At 38.9% G+C, this 15,903-nt stretch overlaps 1 protein-coding gene across 1 annotated transcript in view; it reads left to right on the forward strand.

The window, feature by feature from the left end:
* The first annotated feature begins 10,126 nt into the window (after positions 1-10,126).
* Positions 10,127-15,903, forward strand: part of LOC104952267 (hyaluronidase-1) — a 6,283-nt gene continuing 506 nt past the window's right edge. Inside the window, exons 1-5 of the mRNA XM_010779062.1 lie at positions 10,127-10,723; positions 12,369-12,617; positions 13,251-13,397; positions 13,676-13,762; positions 13,983-14,207. Coding sequence (XP_010777364.1) covers positions 10,127-10,723; positions 12,369-12,617; positions 13,251-13,397; positions 13,676-13,762; positions 13,983-14,207 — 1,305 coding nt within the window. The remainder of the gene's footprint in view (positions 10,724-12,368; positions 12,618-13,250; positions 13,398-13,675; positions 13,763-13,982; positions 14,208-15,903) is intronic.

Raw genomic sequence — 15,903 nt, forward strand, 5'->3', positions numbered from 1 at the left:
CAGCGGGAGTCCAACTTGCTCTTCCCCAATCTGAAGATCAGTGCACTGTCCCACTGAGCCACAGCCTCCTCAAATTAGGGACTAGTTTTATAGCAAAATCCCTTTCTTATGTTTTCCTGTTTTATCTTTAACTGCTTTTTTATATTTTATTAATTACATATTATGTTAGCAGGATTTGCTCACATTTCATAATCCTGCACTTGGGTGTTGACCATGGCAGGTAAACTACCTCCCGCCAATAATCCTACATTTTAGGATCCTTCACATTTTAGAGTTACGAAAATAAACTTTGTGGAACTCTATATCTGTCTGACATTGATTTATAGGGTCTGAAAAACCCAAACTCTCTGGGGTAAACTACTGTGTGTATTTCGGAGGGAGTAGGAATGACTCGGCACACATTCTCCCATCAGTCAGCCACACCTGCTCCAAGCAACCCAATCAAATCTTAATATTAGATTTCAAATCCCATTTGGTTAGTCAACCCCTCACATATTCTATGCAAGTCAATACATCAAAGTACAGATGCTACATGCCGTTTCTACTCCTAAAACACTGACTAACTATAACAGAATGTATCAAAAATACTATAATGTTGTGAGGGTCTAAGGACAGAGGGTGTCGTATTGTCATACTGATATTCTGTACAAACTGTGAAGTCCACTGAGACAAATGTAACATTTGTGATATTGGGCTATATAAATAAACATTGATTGATTGATTGATATAACTACATTATGGGTGGTTCAATTGGTCAAATGAAGAATGTAAAAAAAAAAAATGCAAACAATCTGAACATTTAGGATTTCCTACAATCAACTGTTAACCGACAATAGCCACAATCCTAAAATAAATTCTCACTTGGGGGGAGCACCCATCGCCAAGTGAGGTATTTCCGAGAATTCATCTGGACCTTTTAATCACCAACAGGTCAAAGTAACCGCTCGTTTAAATCCTCACGGGGTGCTGGTGTGGTTCCAGCCTCCATAGTGTTCTGTAAACACTCGTGCTCAGGAGGCACATAGTGGGGGAAAAAAGTATTTAGTCAGCCACCAATTGCGCTAGTTCTCCCACTTAAAAAGATGAGAGGGGCCTGTAATTTCCATCCTAGGTATACCTCGACTATGAGAGACAAAATGAGAAAGAAAAAAATCCAGAAAATCACATTGTCTGATTTTTAAAGACTTTATTTGCAAATTATGGTGGAAAATAAGTATTTGGTCAATAACAAAAGTTCATCTCAATACTTTGTTATATACCCTTTGTTGGCAATGACAGAGGTCAAACGTTTTCTGTAAGTCTTCACAAGGTTTTCACACACTGTTGCTGGTATTTTGGCCCATTCCTCCATGCAGATCTCCTCTAGAGCAGTGATGTTTTGGGGCTGTCGCTGGGCAACACGGACTTTCCACTCCCTCCAAAGATTTTCTATGGGGTTGAGATCTGGAGACTGGCTAGGCCACTCCAAGACCTTGAAATGCTTCTTACGAAGGCTGACTAAATACTTTTTTTCCCCACTGTACATCATGTGTTAAGCAATAGAGTAAAATAAAATCAAGTAGATGGGCAGGAAATCAGGGAGGAACAAGAAGGAGAAGGTACAAAGAAAGATAGGAAAGCGTAAGATGTATAGCGGTGTCACACCAACCCAGACGGTGCTTGGTGTTTTTAGTGGCTGCTGAGTCCTTGACAGAAAAGGTCAATATAGAACAACACAGAGTCAAGAGTGGAGGAAAAGAGATTAGGGAGAGAGAGATTTGGGAAGGAGCAGAGGAGTCAGAGGGGGATGAGAACAAAAACAAGCAATGGGGGAATTAATAAAGAATATAAAAATACAGGTAATTTAAATGTAACAGGATGAGGGAGGTAAGAGAAGACTAATGAAGAAGCAGAGGAGGGATAGAAGGAAGTGAGTGGGTGGAGGACAGGTGTGATCCTCCACAGCTCAGGTGTTTGTTTGGCCAAGAGCAGTAGCGGTGAAGCAGAGGATTATGGGATTATGGTTGGTGGTGTCGATGTGAGTTGTCATGGCCGACACTGACCCTGCTTACCACCTCCCAGTAAGAAAGCTTAGCCTGGCTGTGAAGGCAAAGTCAGATATACACACACACACACACACACACTCACACAAACACTCATCAGTTCACACCCTAAGCGCGTCTTCTCGCTTTTCTTTTATCCCTTTGTTTGTCTTCTCCTTCTTCCTCTTTCCCCACTGACACTTGTATCTGACTTTTTAATGCTCTTGTCTATTTCTGTCTCTATATCTCCCTCCATCTCGTTCTTTATCACTGTCCTCCAGATGTCAGGCTTCTTTTTGCTGCATGTTATACATGCACAGCTTATCCATGCCCGCACAAATCCAGCAGGATTCCTTGGTTTCTCTCTTTGGAAGAGGAACGAGTAAAACAGAAGAAAGAGGAATAAGAGATTGCCTTGTCAGGAGCAGTTACTTAAATAATGTCCAGACGGTGAGGAGTAAACGCAGGAACAAGCCCGGCTTCGGTAAGTTTCTCTTGACTTGATATGGCGGTGGAACTTTCGTTATTTGATCAAATGTAATATAAGTAAAGCGATTTAGCCAGCGGTTTACGCAAAAAACATTAGAACAAGCAATATATAAATGACAAATATTGTATAATGAACAAAGTAGAGAAGATAAAATGCCAAATGAAAACATTGAATAGATTCACATCTGAATTAGATACATGATAACACAACAGCACAGATCTCCATATTTGAATCAAATGCAATCACAATGTTTTATTCATGCCATCTGGTCAGGGAAGAGCCTCATAATTAATCTGAATTACCATTTTGTTTCAGGTCATTATTCTGTCTGAATCACTGAATACACATTCAGCCATTCAAAGGTGTGGAACCAGGCAGGAAGTTAACATATACACATACGTTTTAGGGAAACAGCTTCATTTTAAATCAGTGGCCTTAACATATTGTTGGGTTTAGCAAAAAGTAAAGTGTTTGCAAGTTCTTAAAAGAAGCATTATAGCCTGAATAGAGGGGAATGAACAGCATAACATAATATAATTGTTATTTGGATGGAGCTAATCTGTGTTAAGTTAAAGGTTAGGTAAACCTATTTCTCAATGTGTTATGCTTTATAATAACCTTCCTATTTATGCATTATGCTATAATAAATTGCATTGACCTCCATTGAATTCGAGAGGGAACAACTGCAGTTGTTGTAAAATCTCTGCATTTTTGTTTATCTATTTAGGGGGCATTGCAAATTATTCAACAGTGACATTTAGCATCATCAATGTTAATGTGCCAGGGTTAGCTCAACAGCTAATTTGTACCAATAGGGTAAAAAATAATTAAGATGTATTTTTCACATAACCCTCAAATGCAAGGCAAGGAGTTTGATCTTACTTAAATAAATACTGTAAAACATTGACATGCAACACTGACTTCATGTCTGTGTTTTTATAGTTACTTTGAGTCACTGTTTGGAAAGGGCAACACAAACAGAAATCACACAAATAATTAACTATGGCCCTAAAAGCAAAGTCAAATGAATGTCTTAGAAATTAGGAACAAAAAAACTACTGTCATTAAAAATAACATTAAAATAGAATTGTTTCTAATAATGGGAAAAGTTTTCATATAAGAGTAACTGATATTGTGGATTCAAAACAAAATATATATTTGAGTTAATCTTAAATCAAGAACGTAACTGTAACTGCATAAGTTTAACGTGTTTTATTCCTCACTCTCACCTCAATGGTGTCAGTGGATGAACTGATGAACCTTTCTAGAAAAAAGCATGTGTCATCATTAACCCAGAATTGATCACAACGACATCCACACAGGTTATCAAGCACATCTAAGCTAAGCACTTCTGAACCTGCCATCACAGTTGTGAAGGCCAGCTTGACCTACTCTGTATGTTTTATACTATAGCATAATAATATATTGTGAAAAAAAGGACCACGGCAGGGAATTGACAATTGTAAGCAATTGAAATGATGTAGAAAGAATTTAAGATATCTTACCCTGTCCATTCATTCATACATTAACAATACCCTGCTATCGTTTTGGGGCAGGAGCTAACCCTAGCTGACATTCGGCGAGATTTCATTTCCTGGAGGCCATGATGATTCACAGCAAATGTCAGATGCTTTCTGTGGTTGTACCTATACCTTGCACTGGTCCAATTTGCTGGACAAAGAGAAATTATGACCCGACAGTGATGTGACGAGTGCTCGACTGACATCTCTATCTTTAGACTCCTTGGTGTAAAAATGTAGTCAGTGAGCTAAAATGGCAACAACCTGTGGCTCCTACAATTTGCAATTCTTCGAGATGTTTTGATATCCATTTTCTGAGCAAACAGAAGCAACTATCGTCAGTGAGCATCAACAAACAGTACACACTGCAAGCTCTTCACACATTCCTCAGGAAGACTGCTATATAATATATATTATTAACAATATAAAAGAGAAGAGAAGTCTTGAGGATGTGAGGACTACTTGTCTGCCATTAAACGTACTATAACCCCTAAACACTTAAACCAATGTACTATGTGTTGACTCGCGGTAGCACGGTTCTTTTCTGGGCGCTAGACTGGAGTGACGCATTCATGACTCTAATCTCAACCGATTCCACATCCTGATTGGACCCTTCCGTTGTTTTATCTACAGAACTACAGCAACAGAACAAACTACAACGCAAACATTCAAAAGTAGAATATCAGTTATTTAGCCTCAATTAGGAGAAACTACTTCTTCCCTTCAGGCTTGTTTTTTAAACAAAACATGACCAAGTGCCCCTTTTTTTCTTAAACGGTTTGAAACTAAAACACAGTTAGGTCTTTTGATAAAACAAAAGTTTCACTTGACACATAACAGAAAAGGAGAACCAGTTTGTCTACAATGTAGCTAACCTCCGGTAGTCAATGTTAGAAATAGAAAGCAGCATCCAAATGCGAACTTAAGCTCGCAGCTTCCGGATTTCAAACAAGATCCTGAGGTCTAAATGTAACCTAATCAGCATGTGTTGCATTGAGTTAAGTTCACCTCAAAAACAGATTTTCTGAACACTGTTTGATGACAACGAGATCAAATCAGATTGCCAGCAGGTTGAAATAATATTATATTTAGATTCATTTTCCCTGCTATATTGGCACAGCGTGGCGGCTTTCATGGGAGATGAGCAGATAAATGAGCTGTGAGATCAAAATGAACACAATAGAAAATGAAATAACTGCAAATGGAAAATGCTATACACATATGCTTATTTTGAATCTTGGCTGAAGGACACCGTCAAAATAAACGTTACTTATTGATATGTTTAAAGTGTGTTATTAAGAATCCACAGAATGTTTGCGTTTCATAATGCATTATTCAGTGAATTGATTTTTAAAAGTGAACCTCTTAGCGAGTGTGTAATATATAAACTGACCGGCTCCATAGTGTATAATGATTAAGGTTGAGGGTGTTTGCTGTGAGCTGCGGAGGCAGTGGGCTCAGGATCAGCTCGCTTCAGACAGACGAGTAAACACAGACCAGAGGCTTTGTCTGAATTGATTAGTCAGCTGTTACGTTTACCACTCACCAGTGAGTGAGGGATCACATACAGTATGATGCCATGGAAGTTAATGGAGTAAAACAAATGGCAGTTTCGGAACAGATTATAACTGGCAGGTGATGTCTGTAATATCTTTAAATTATACTCTTTATAAAAAGGTAGGAAAAAAAATTGTCAAATTCAATAAAAATTCTCTTTATATTTCACAGGTTTGGAATATTCAAACAACTTAAAGAAAAACATTTTGCCCTATTTATCTGTATGTTTTTTGGCACATTTTTTACGTGATGGAATTAGAAACACTGGGATATTAGCAGTGCACCTGTGAACTCTGACCTTCTAGGTATTAGTGGATTATAATGTTGGTGTTCTCAAAGCTTATTCAACCATTCTGCGGAAGTCTGTGAGGATAAGAACGTACAAACGTTAAATACTTAAACTGGACCGAGGAGGAACAGGTGTCAATCAACTGGATTACTGTAACCTATGACAACATTGCACATTTCCCAAAAAGGGTTACTTTAAAATAAAATGCTAATGTATGCATTGAAAGGTTCATCATTTTCTTTAAATATGTTAAATATTCATGTTTAGGTTTTTTAATCGAATATTAAACATAACTTGTGATTATGTTTCAAATAAAACGTCCCTGCACAACCTCACAGGTGTCCTCACTTTAGCCTGATAGGACCTTCAGGAGCATGTGGGCGTGTGCAGACAGCACTTATTGACAAATCTCTTGGTGACATCACAATTTCCAACATAGCACCATATGGTTATAATCAGCTGTGAGGGTGAGCAGAGCCTCTTATGGGGAAAGGTAAAGCTTTATGTGTATTCATTTAAATGTAGTATATTTAATGTTACGAAAATTCCTTGGCATTTTGAGATGCACTTTGTCTGCACCACCAGTCTTAAATCAGTGTTTATTCTCTCTTGTAATTGCTTGTTAAAAGGCATGCAGGTCTGGAGAAAGGCTCCCTTGCTAACAAGCAATAGTCTGGCCTTTTCTCCAAAATGGGACCGGGTGTAGCTAAAACAAGATAAAGAAGGACAAATGCCAGACCATTAAAAGGAGACATAAAAGACTCAATTTCAGGTTCATACTTGTTTTTTGGTTTTCTAAAGTTTCAATTCCTTAATTTTTCTCATACTGGTGGTCCGAATGTATCTGTTTTTTACCCTCTGTCTGCTCTGATTGGCTTCAGAACTGCAAAAGTTGTTCCAGCCGTTGATGGAGATACTCAGATGGGGGCAGTATATTCTATTGCATTGGACATATGAAGGGGAGGAACAATATTTTCTGACTTGAGGCAGCACATAGAAAACTGGATTGACTTGCTTTGTGGATTGGTAGCCACTCTATTTACCCAAATATAAGTGAAGTAAAAGTGGAGGTTTTTTTCTAACATGTCCCCTTTAACCTGAGCGTTATGGGAATTTTCTGTGGGAAATGCATGGGGGAAAAAGATTCAGAAAGAATGTGTGGAGATAAATAACTAGACACTACCAAACAGGGCACTAAGGATAGCTAAATAGTTGGATTATAATGATCCTTTCTTCGGCTTTCACAGCCATCTAGTCTCAACTCAATTTATTGATCCACCATCATCATCAAACTGACAAATGAGGGAATAAGTTTAAAAATTATAAAAAAAAAGATTTCCAAGTCTTGGAGAATCTAAAGCAGAGATTATCATACTGTGAGACGCACCTTCACAAGCGGGCATGGGAGAGTTGTAATGAAGGTTTGGAGGAAGAAATTGCGTGGACAAAGATATTGAAAGGTTAAGGGACAGGTGTGGTACATCTTACCAATGGTGTCAACAGTTGCAGTGGCTGTGACAAATGTTAACAAAGACCCAAAACACATATTTTTTTGCATTCAGTGTGACTTTCGCTTGCCAGCAATATCATTATCTCCTTTTCCATTGGAAATATAATTGCGTAAATTCACCGTTTACATCCAATCTAGAACATTTTGAAACGTAGTTGTCTCCATTTGGTAACTTTGGTACCGCTGGATTAGTCACATACATTACAAGACACTAAACATTTGTGACATTGGTCTTTCAGTTAATTAGCAACTCCGCAGTTTTCTTTTCCAGTTTGTCCTGCTTATACCGCCTAAGCAAAGCTGCCACTCAGCCACCCACATCATTTACAAAGAAAAACAGTCAGTGGTGATTGCCGTTCTCATTTTCTCATATCTTGCGCTGCCTGTTGAACTCGTGCAGAGTCGATGTAACTGTGGAACAACACTGTTTATTTCTCTCAGTTGGCTGAAGGCTTCGCTAATCAGGCGACAGCTACCTGTCTTTCATATAGAAGGGCTTTCCCTGTTTCTGTCTGTGACATGAGCAGAGCCTAATTTCAAATATTTCCTCTCAAATTACAAGACAGGAAACCAAATCTCCATCCTGGAAAAACACTGATTATTTTTTCCAGTGATACATGATGTTTTCACTTTTTTTTCTCCTAAAATGTTGCTAAAAAGCCATCTGGATGTTCAGGATTTTATTCATCAGTCCAAACTGCACTGTTTTGGTGTTCTGTCACAATATTTCTGTGTCTTTCATTATCTCTAAGCGTAAAGTTGTATGATGCTAAGTGGAATACATTTATATATAAGCACACAAGCACACACTGGGGGGAAGAAACTGGAGAGCTTATCTTCAAAGTCTCAGTTATCCTGCCTCTTCTGTGTGTGTTTGTGTTTAATTATTGATGCATTTACCTGTAGGCAGTACTTTAAAATAGCAGGTGGTCTATAAAATTGTTCGTTTGAACTTCAAAAAATGCATAACATTTTATAAGCTTATTGCATGATTTGCAAGAAAATATGTCAACTGTCAGGACCTCTTGGGAAGAAAAAGTAGAATATGTCAATCTGAAGTGTAGTGAATCCAAAAATATCAATTTTAAACGTCAAAAATTCAAATTCAACAAAAATTAAGTACTACATTAAATTACATTTCCCCCTTTATCCTGAAATGTATCTCTGACCGGATACTTTGTTGCTAACCATTATAAGCACTTTATTCATCATTATCTTCATTAGCTGGCTGAGTCTCACATGGCTGTCAATCCCTTGACACTGAAGGCAAATTATAAAGTGATTCACAAATAATGAGTGTGATAATTGCTTCAGTTACACTATGCTAACAAACTGTGAGGTCTCTGAGAAACTCAAGCCAGCGTCCGGACGCAAAACACAAGAGAAGTTGTTGTTGGACAACTAATGTTACTGCAGAGAGGAATTACAATATATAACAACTTCAATCTATTCCTTGGTTCCTTTTTGCAATTCTTTATGATGGAAATGATTATGTTAGAGAAATCATGTAGTGTAACACACGCTGGGGTAAAAAGCTTAATTATTTTACAGAGAAAGATATAGGACAGTAGTACTGCAGTAGTAGCGCATGTGTCTTACACTTGATTATTCCACAGGCCTGGCTATGGGTGAATCAGTGCGAAAAGTTCTATAAGAAATATTTTATGCATGCACAAATATACATACATATGGAGGCAAGCAATGGGAAGTTTTGCCAGAACATATTTGCTCCTGAGTTATGGAATTGGCTACTTAAGGAAACCGGCTGACTGGAAGAATGCTCAATTAGGATTTAAAATAAAATCTACTTTGGTCGAGAAATAAGGTGTGATAAATGTGTGGAATTTATCATTACGAAAGGAGTATTTATTTGTTATGAGAAGCCATGTTTGATGAGATTAACATTGGGTTAGCAACTTGGTTATGTAAAAATGGTTCATGGATTTATGTTGTTTCTAATTTATTTAAGAAACAAAGTTTTTAATGTGCCTTTTTTATTCAACTATCATTTCTTTAACCAGTCTCTATGTTTTTGGGCATGGAGAACTGCCAAGCAGTCACTGGTGTTGCAGCATGTCAGTGTAAAGAAAAAGCAAGATGAAGAAGATGAGTCGTTATAGGAAGTTTTCTTACTTTGGCCCCCTAAGATACACTTTGTCACAGCGTTGAACCCGATCCATCCAGTTTAAAACCTGGACTACAACTGAGCGTCACTAAGTGAATCTAATATTAACTACACTAAATGATTTCTCTGTGTGACTGGGGGCACCAATAAGAAATCTATAATCTGTCACAGATGTAAGTACACCCACTTACAATGGGGTAAATAATGTATGGTAGAGAAGATAAGAGCAGTTTAAGGGACTATTTAAAATCCTTAAAAACAAGACATAGATGAGATAAAAAATAGGGTGTAGCTCAATATAGAGTAGATGGAAGCAAATATCAGGAGATTCATGTAGGACATTTGTGGAGGACAAAACCCTGAGACTTTTTCTTCTGTGTTTGAAGATACAGTTTCCCAGGATAAGATACTGTCTGTTTTTGTGATTTGAACGTGCTGTTCAGCAGCAAATGATACAGGGGAACTACTGTATACTACAGACCTTCATTGCTTGCTGCTCATTATTTGCCCATATCGTTCTATGGATAAAGGTTTGACTTCCCCTCTGTATTTTACAGGAACATGATTGGCTTCGAGGGCTTGAAGGGGTGAAATCCTGAGAGGTGGCCGCTCCAATGGCGTGGACCGAGCCACGGACGCGACCAGACCCAAAGCAAGAACCAAAATTGACGCCTTACAATGGCAGGACTTTTCCATCAGCCATCCTTCAAGTGCACCCTCCATTTTTACTTCCCATCCTTCTCCTGCTTGCTGCCTTTGCTGACCTGGGAACTGCCGGTCCACCCCAGCCAGCCCGCCCCCCTCTCCTGTCTGGACAGCCTTTTATCATCTTCTGGGGCATTTCTGACTCTGCTTGCTCCGGTCGGCCAGATCCAAGCTCTTATGGGATGGAACGGGAGGGCCGTGTGGCCGTTTTCTATGAGGACACACTGGGGAACTACCCTTATTTTATAGATAAAGACACACCGGTCAATGGCGGGTTACCACAGCACACACGGCTGGACAACCACCTTCAAAAGACACAGCAGGACATAGAGGCAGCTTTACCTGCCCCAAGGTACCTTGGGCTGGGGGTGCTGCGCTGGGCAGAGTGGGTTCCCCAGTGGTCAAGAAACAGAGAGAAGCAGGCGATGTGTCTAGAGGCATCTAGAAACCTGATGAAGAATTTCTTTCCGAGCTGGACCCCAGAGGAGGTCGAGAGGTGGTCACAGGTAAGACAAGTTAATCATAATGACCTATAAAATGGGTGAATGGCAGAAGAAGAAACAGCTATGGAGGTAAGGAACAAGGTAGGAAACACTCATAGGAGGAAAGATAAGAGAGCATAAGTTGTTGGTGGTTGACGGGGAAGAGTGTGAGATGCGGATGGAGGAAAACACTTCAGAAAGTGTTTTTTTTATTCAAAAAAACATCTTTGCTAAAAATACCTACTTTGACTAATAACATCACTATGTTACCATTTGCTTTTGGTTATTAAACTAAAGACTCGGGATTATGTTGGCAATTATATGTCTTTCTGATGTGAGCACCTTTTAGGAGGAGGGATATGAGTAAGGAACAGAAGAAAGAAGAGTGACAGAATATAATTACTTAATGTGATGACTCACATGACAAAGTGCACGATTTTCTGAGAAGAAACAAGGATTCATAATTTACAACAAAGAGTGAAAACAGATTTACTTTGATTTTGTTAATTTTAAATGGTTTCATAAACAAGGAGCCTTTTTAACATAGTAGGTGACTATTATCTCCTGTTTAAATGTATGCAAATAGATGTTAAATTGTGCTTGGACTGGAATATGTCCAACCACAATTTAACATTACACTTTGGAAAACAGGCTCCTTCATATTCTTGCATTTAGAAGAAGGCCGAAACCATTATCATGTTTTTAACACATGTTTTTAGATCAGCATAAAGATTGGAAACAGGATGAGACAGGTAGCTGGGTTCTGTCCAAAGGTAGCAAAAATGAATAAATACCAAGTTATATCTTTGGTTAATTCATACAAAAACCAAAGTGTAGAAACACAGGCGGTCATGTACTGGACATTCCGGAGTTCTGTATTTCCAATTAAGTTTCCCAGCAACTGGCAGAGATGCCATAAAGGGACTGTGCCTGGTCCAGAAATGGTCTGCAACTTAATCACAGAGTCACTGTTACAACTCAGTTTTTCTATGGATTAAAAAAACGAGATGTAGAGTATTAATTAGTGAACTTCTGCGATGCCAGTCCAAGATAACTATCCCGTCTATCGCCAATCAGTTTTGCGTCTGGGCACGGTCAATAGTTTTAGGGTTTAAATGTAGGTTGCGGATATTCAGGCAAACACCTGTATTTCCTGTGTGCAGTTGATTGTATTTAATCTGATTAGCAATTGGAGACACGTGAATGGAGTTAGAGTTGAGAGACAATGATTCGGTCAATGCCCTCTGCCTGTTATGCTATTAATAAGGACTGCTTACCTGCATGTTTCCGGATGTGATTAGGTCATAGTGTTCGTGCAACAACCGGATTTCTCTCCTATAGATTACGTATTTAATAATAATAATAAATTATATTTATATAGCGCTTTTCTGGAACTCAAAGACGCTTTGTAAGCAAATATCTGATAATGAGATTATCTAATTTTAAACGAGTAAGCAGAATAGTGTTTTGTGTCAAACTATTTATTTAAACATATACATAAATCCTGTCAATCCAACAGCTGTCCTGCTCACTGATTTGCAACATTTTCCAGAGCTTTCGTTTAAATAAAAAAATAAAAACCAGAAGATTGAAGAACTGCACGTTTTCAGATCACAAAAGAGGAAGGGTCCTGAGGGCACTGAAAAAGGTTCTATTGATCTTGTCACAGGTGGACTTCGAGGCAGCAGCGCAGGCAGTAATGACGGAAACTCTACGGGATGTCAAAAGGTTGAGGCCCAAAGCATTATGGGGAGTCTCCCCTTACCCCAGCTGCTACAGCGGGGATCCCGCCCAGACCATATTAGCCAATTACACCAGCCAGTGCCCTGCTACGGAGATGGCCCTTAACGATGAGCTTCTGTGGCTATGGAAACGATGCTCCGCTCTCTACCCTCTCTTCACCCTGGAGAAGATGCAGGTGGGTAACGCTAATGTGTTGTTCTTTTGTCTATCATTTGAGATTTCTGTTTTCGGTAAAGAATCAACTGGTAGCCCAATTTTCTAGAATAAAATAGGTTGACCCTTGAGAGCATTGCAGTACCTTTTGGAGACTGGATAATGTCTTGCATGGACTGCGATACGATGCAATATTTTTCACCACTTACGCAAACCATGCTGATGTCATCTGTAAAACACGCAAGTTAATTTTCCTGCAAATTGTATGATGTGTGTTTCTTTGCATCATCTAAACAAACAACCAAAAATAAATCTATTTGGATAAAGAAAAATGTGTTTAAAATAAAAGATAGAGGTCCTACCAAATAGTTCAGACCAAAGGCAAAGTCCCCAAAACGTTATTTAGTTGTACGCGCAAATACTACACGATTGCTGACAGTTGCGCACGTGGAACTTCAGCTAGTCCGCCGAACATTAACAACGTTACTCAGCTGCAAAAAGACTACTTGTAGTGTAACACCAAAAAACCACATGAAAAACACCATGACTGGATTATCAGTGAGGACTTGTGAATTTGTCCTTGTCATCATAAACCAACACCTTTGTAAAGCCAGATATTCAATACAATATATAAATCTGCCACTTTTTCTGATAGGGTGGTACCTCTGGAGCAAGGCTTTATTTGTCCAGTCAAATCAAAGAAGCACTACGAGTTTCGTCTCTGAGTGGGACGGCATTTGATCTTCCTGTATTCCCACTGATCAAGAGTGTCTACGCCTCTACTAACACTTTCCTGTCACAGGTGAGGTATTATTGTCCGGTATTTGATCAGAATCATGTTGTATTATAGCAATAATTATTCTAAGAGGTTCTCAAATCTCTTGGAATATTGGAAAAGAAACAATAAGAAAGGATTTTTGGATTTGCACTCTGATCTTCAGTGAATGAATTAAGGGTGAAATAAACAGATTCCTCTGGTAACAAGTATAATGGTGTTCATACTAATACAGAGGGATAGCTGTAAAACAGCGTGCTGTGTTTTGACTTTTACAGCCTCTTTGAATACTTTCTTGTTAACAGGCAGACCTGGTCAGCACCATAGGAGAGAGTGCTGCCATGGGAACAGCCGGAGTTGTCATCTGGGAGAGAAGTGAGACTAAGACGGAGGTATAAACCTATACATTTGCATAAAGTGTATACAGTACATCCACAAATATCTCTGCACGTTTTTTCCAGCCACTGAGTATTATAAAGGATATAATGGACTTCAGCTTCTTAATCCATAGCTTTACCATTTTACTTACAAAAATGGCTTTATGTGGGCAAACAGTTTCTTCATCCAAAATAAGTACAAACGTTATTTACGATCTACCCATCTACTTCTCAGAGAGAATGTCAGGACCTAGCAGAGTTCGTCCGTAAGGTACTGGGACCCTACTCCATGAACGTAACCACGGCAACTCTGCTTTGCTCAGCATCTCTGTGCCAGGGAAAGGGACGATGTGTTCGTCAAAATCCAGAAAGCTCGGCATACCTCCACCTCCCGCCGCCCTCCGCACTCACACCTCCATCTCCATCTCCATCCGAAGTGGTGGAGAAGGAGACAGAAAAGGTGAGAGAATGTGATTTTAAGGAAGATGTAAAGATGTATCCGTTCTGGATTTATAAAGCCCTGTATACTCTTATACTATTAAATTGCAGTGATCATTAATTCTGTCCACCAGCTTGATGCCCACTCGGGTTATGGCTCGTTCTCTTCTTGGTGGGGTGACTAAGAGCCTTACGGAATAACTTTTTCAGTTTTCAGTTAATTGGCTACGTGTAGCTTAAGACTTTAGCAACTGCTCAATAATAAACCCCGAGTACTTAAAGAATATTATGATAACTGTATTTAGAGAGGAGTTCATTCTGGCTCCATAGCTTTGAATTCACCCGCTAAATTGAGTGATTTATCTGGCGTCCTGACACGAAACACTGATTCCTTGGTTGAAAAGCCATTGATCCAATAACCGCGAAGGAGGTACTGACAGCGTTGTCAAGCATTTGGGATGTTGAATATTAGTAAATTGGCTATGACAACTTTGATTCCAAAATGTATTTTTATTTCCTAAATTATTTGTAGTTTTTNAATGTTTTTATGAACCACACAGCTTCCGGTCTTCCAAGACCCGACCGGACTAAAAGACGTGTTGCAGGCACGAAACACAAAACCAATAGAAATACATTGCTTTTAAAATCGTTCTGTGTGACACGGAAAAAAGGGGAAAATGGTGTTGGTGAACACAAATCAATAGATTAAATGTCGTGACTATAACACAAAATGCCGTGAGACTGGGCTGGTGGGAAACACAATGTTCTGCCATGTTACAGATAAAACAATCCACACATCAGTGGAAGACATAATGTACAGTTAAGTAAGTGAAGAAAATATAAATCATTACATCTATGTTGTTTCTTTCACTATCTTCACACACATGTACACACATAGATCTGATTAATGTCAGCTGTGATGACACCACACGCCGTGTGGTGTCATCACAGCTGACATTAATCAGATCTATGTGTGTACATGTGTGTGAAGATAGTGAAAGAAACAACATAGATGTAATGATTTATATTTTCNTATCAAGAAGATACTGTAGTGATCTCTACAATAAAACAGTTTAGTGCAGGACGTCCAAAGATATTAACAGGAGAATGTGCAAAACAGACAAACTAATAAGGCTTTATTTAAACATTAAAGATTACTTTACGGGCTGGACCCGGGGGCTGCCGTGGCTCCATTCCATTTCATAGAGCTGTGATGCTCAGCGTAACCTTGTCGCACTGCCACTCCAACATCCAATCACAGGACAGCTCTATGAAATGGAATGGAGCCACGGCAGCCCCCGGGTCCAGCCCGNACCTTTCCAACTCCTCATGCAGTTGACTGTTACAGGTCTATACAGGTTCATGGTACAATGCATAAGCTTCAAATGGAGAGACTGAAACTGTATTTTCCTTTACCGTTCTGTTTTAATTTCATATTATGTTTGATATTATTATGTTTTATTAACAACACCACTGTTTTTTTAACCCGCACAGCCTAGTGGTTAAAGCACGTTATTGAATGTTGTTGTTGAATACATTTTATTTGATGAAAACATTTAAATATTAAGAGTAGCCTACATACAAAATTGGGGGAAAGTAGAAGGCATGATAGAAATATAGAATAGAAAATATCAAGAAGATACTGTAGTGATCTCTACAATAAAACAGTTTAGTGCAGGACGTCCAAAGATATTAACAGGAGGATGTGCAAAACAGAC

Source organism: Notothenia coriiceps, unplaced genomic scaffold (assembly GCF_000735185.1).
Source record: "Notothenia coriiceps isolate Sejong01 unplaced genomic scaffold, NC01 NC01_scaffold00000339, whole genome shotgun sequence".
In the NCBI taxonomy this organism is placed as follows: Eukaryota; Metazoa; Chordata; class Actinopteri; order Perciformes; family Nototheniidae; genus Notothenia; species Notothenia coriiceps.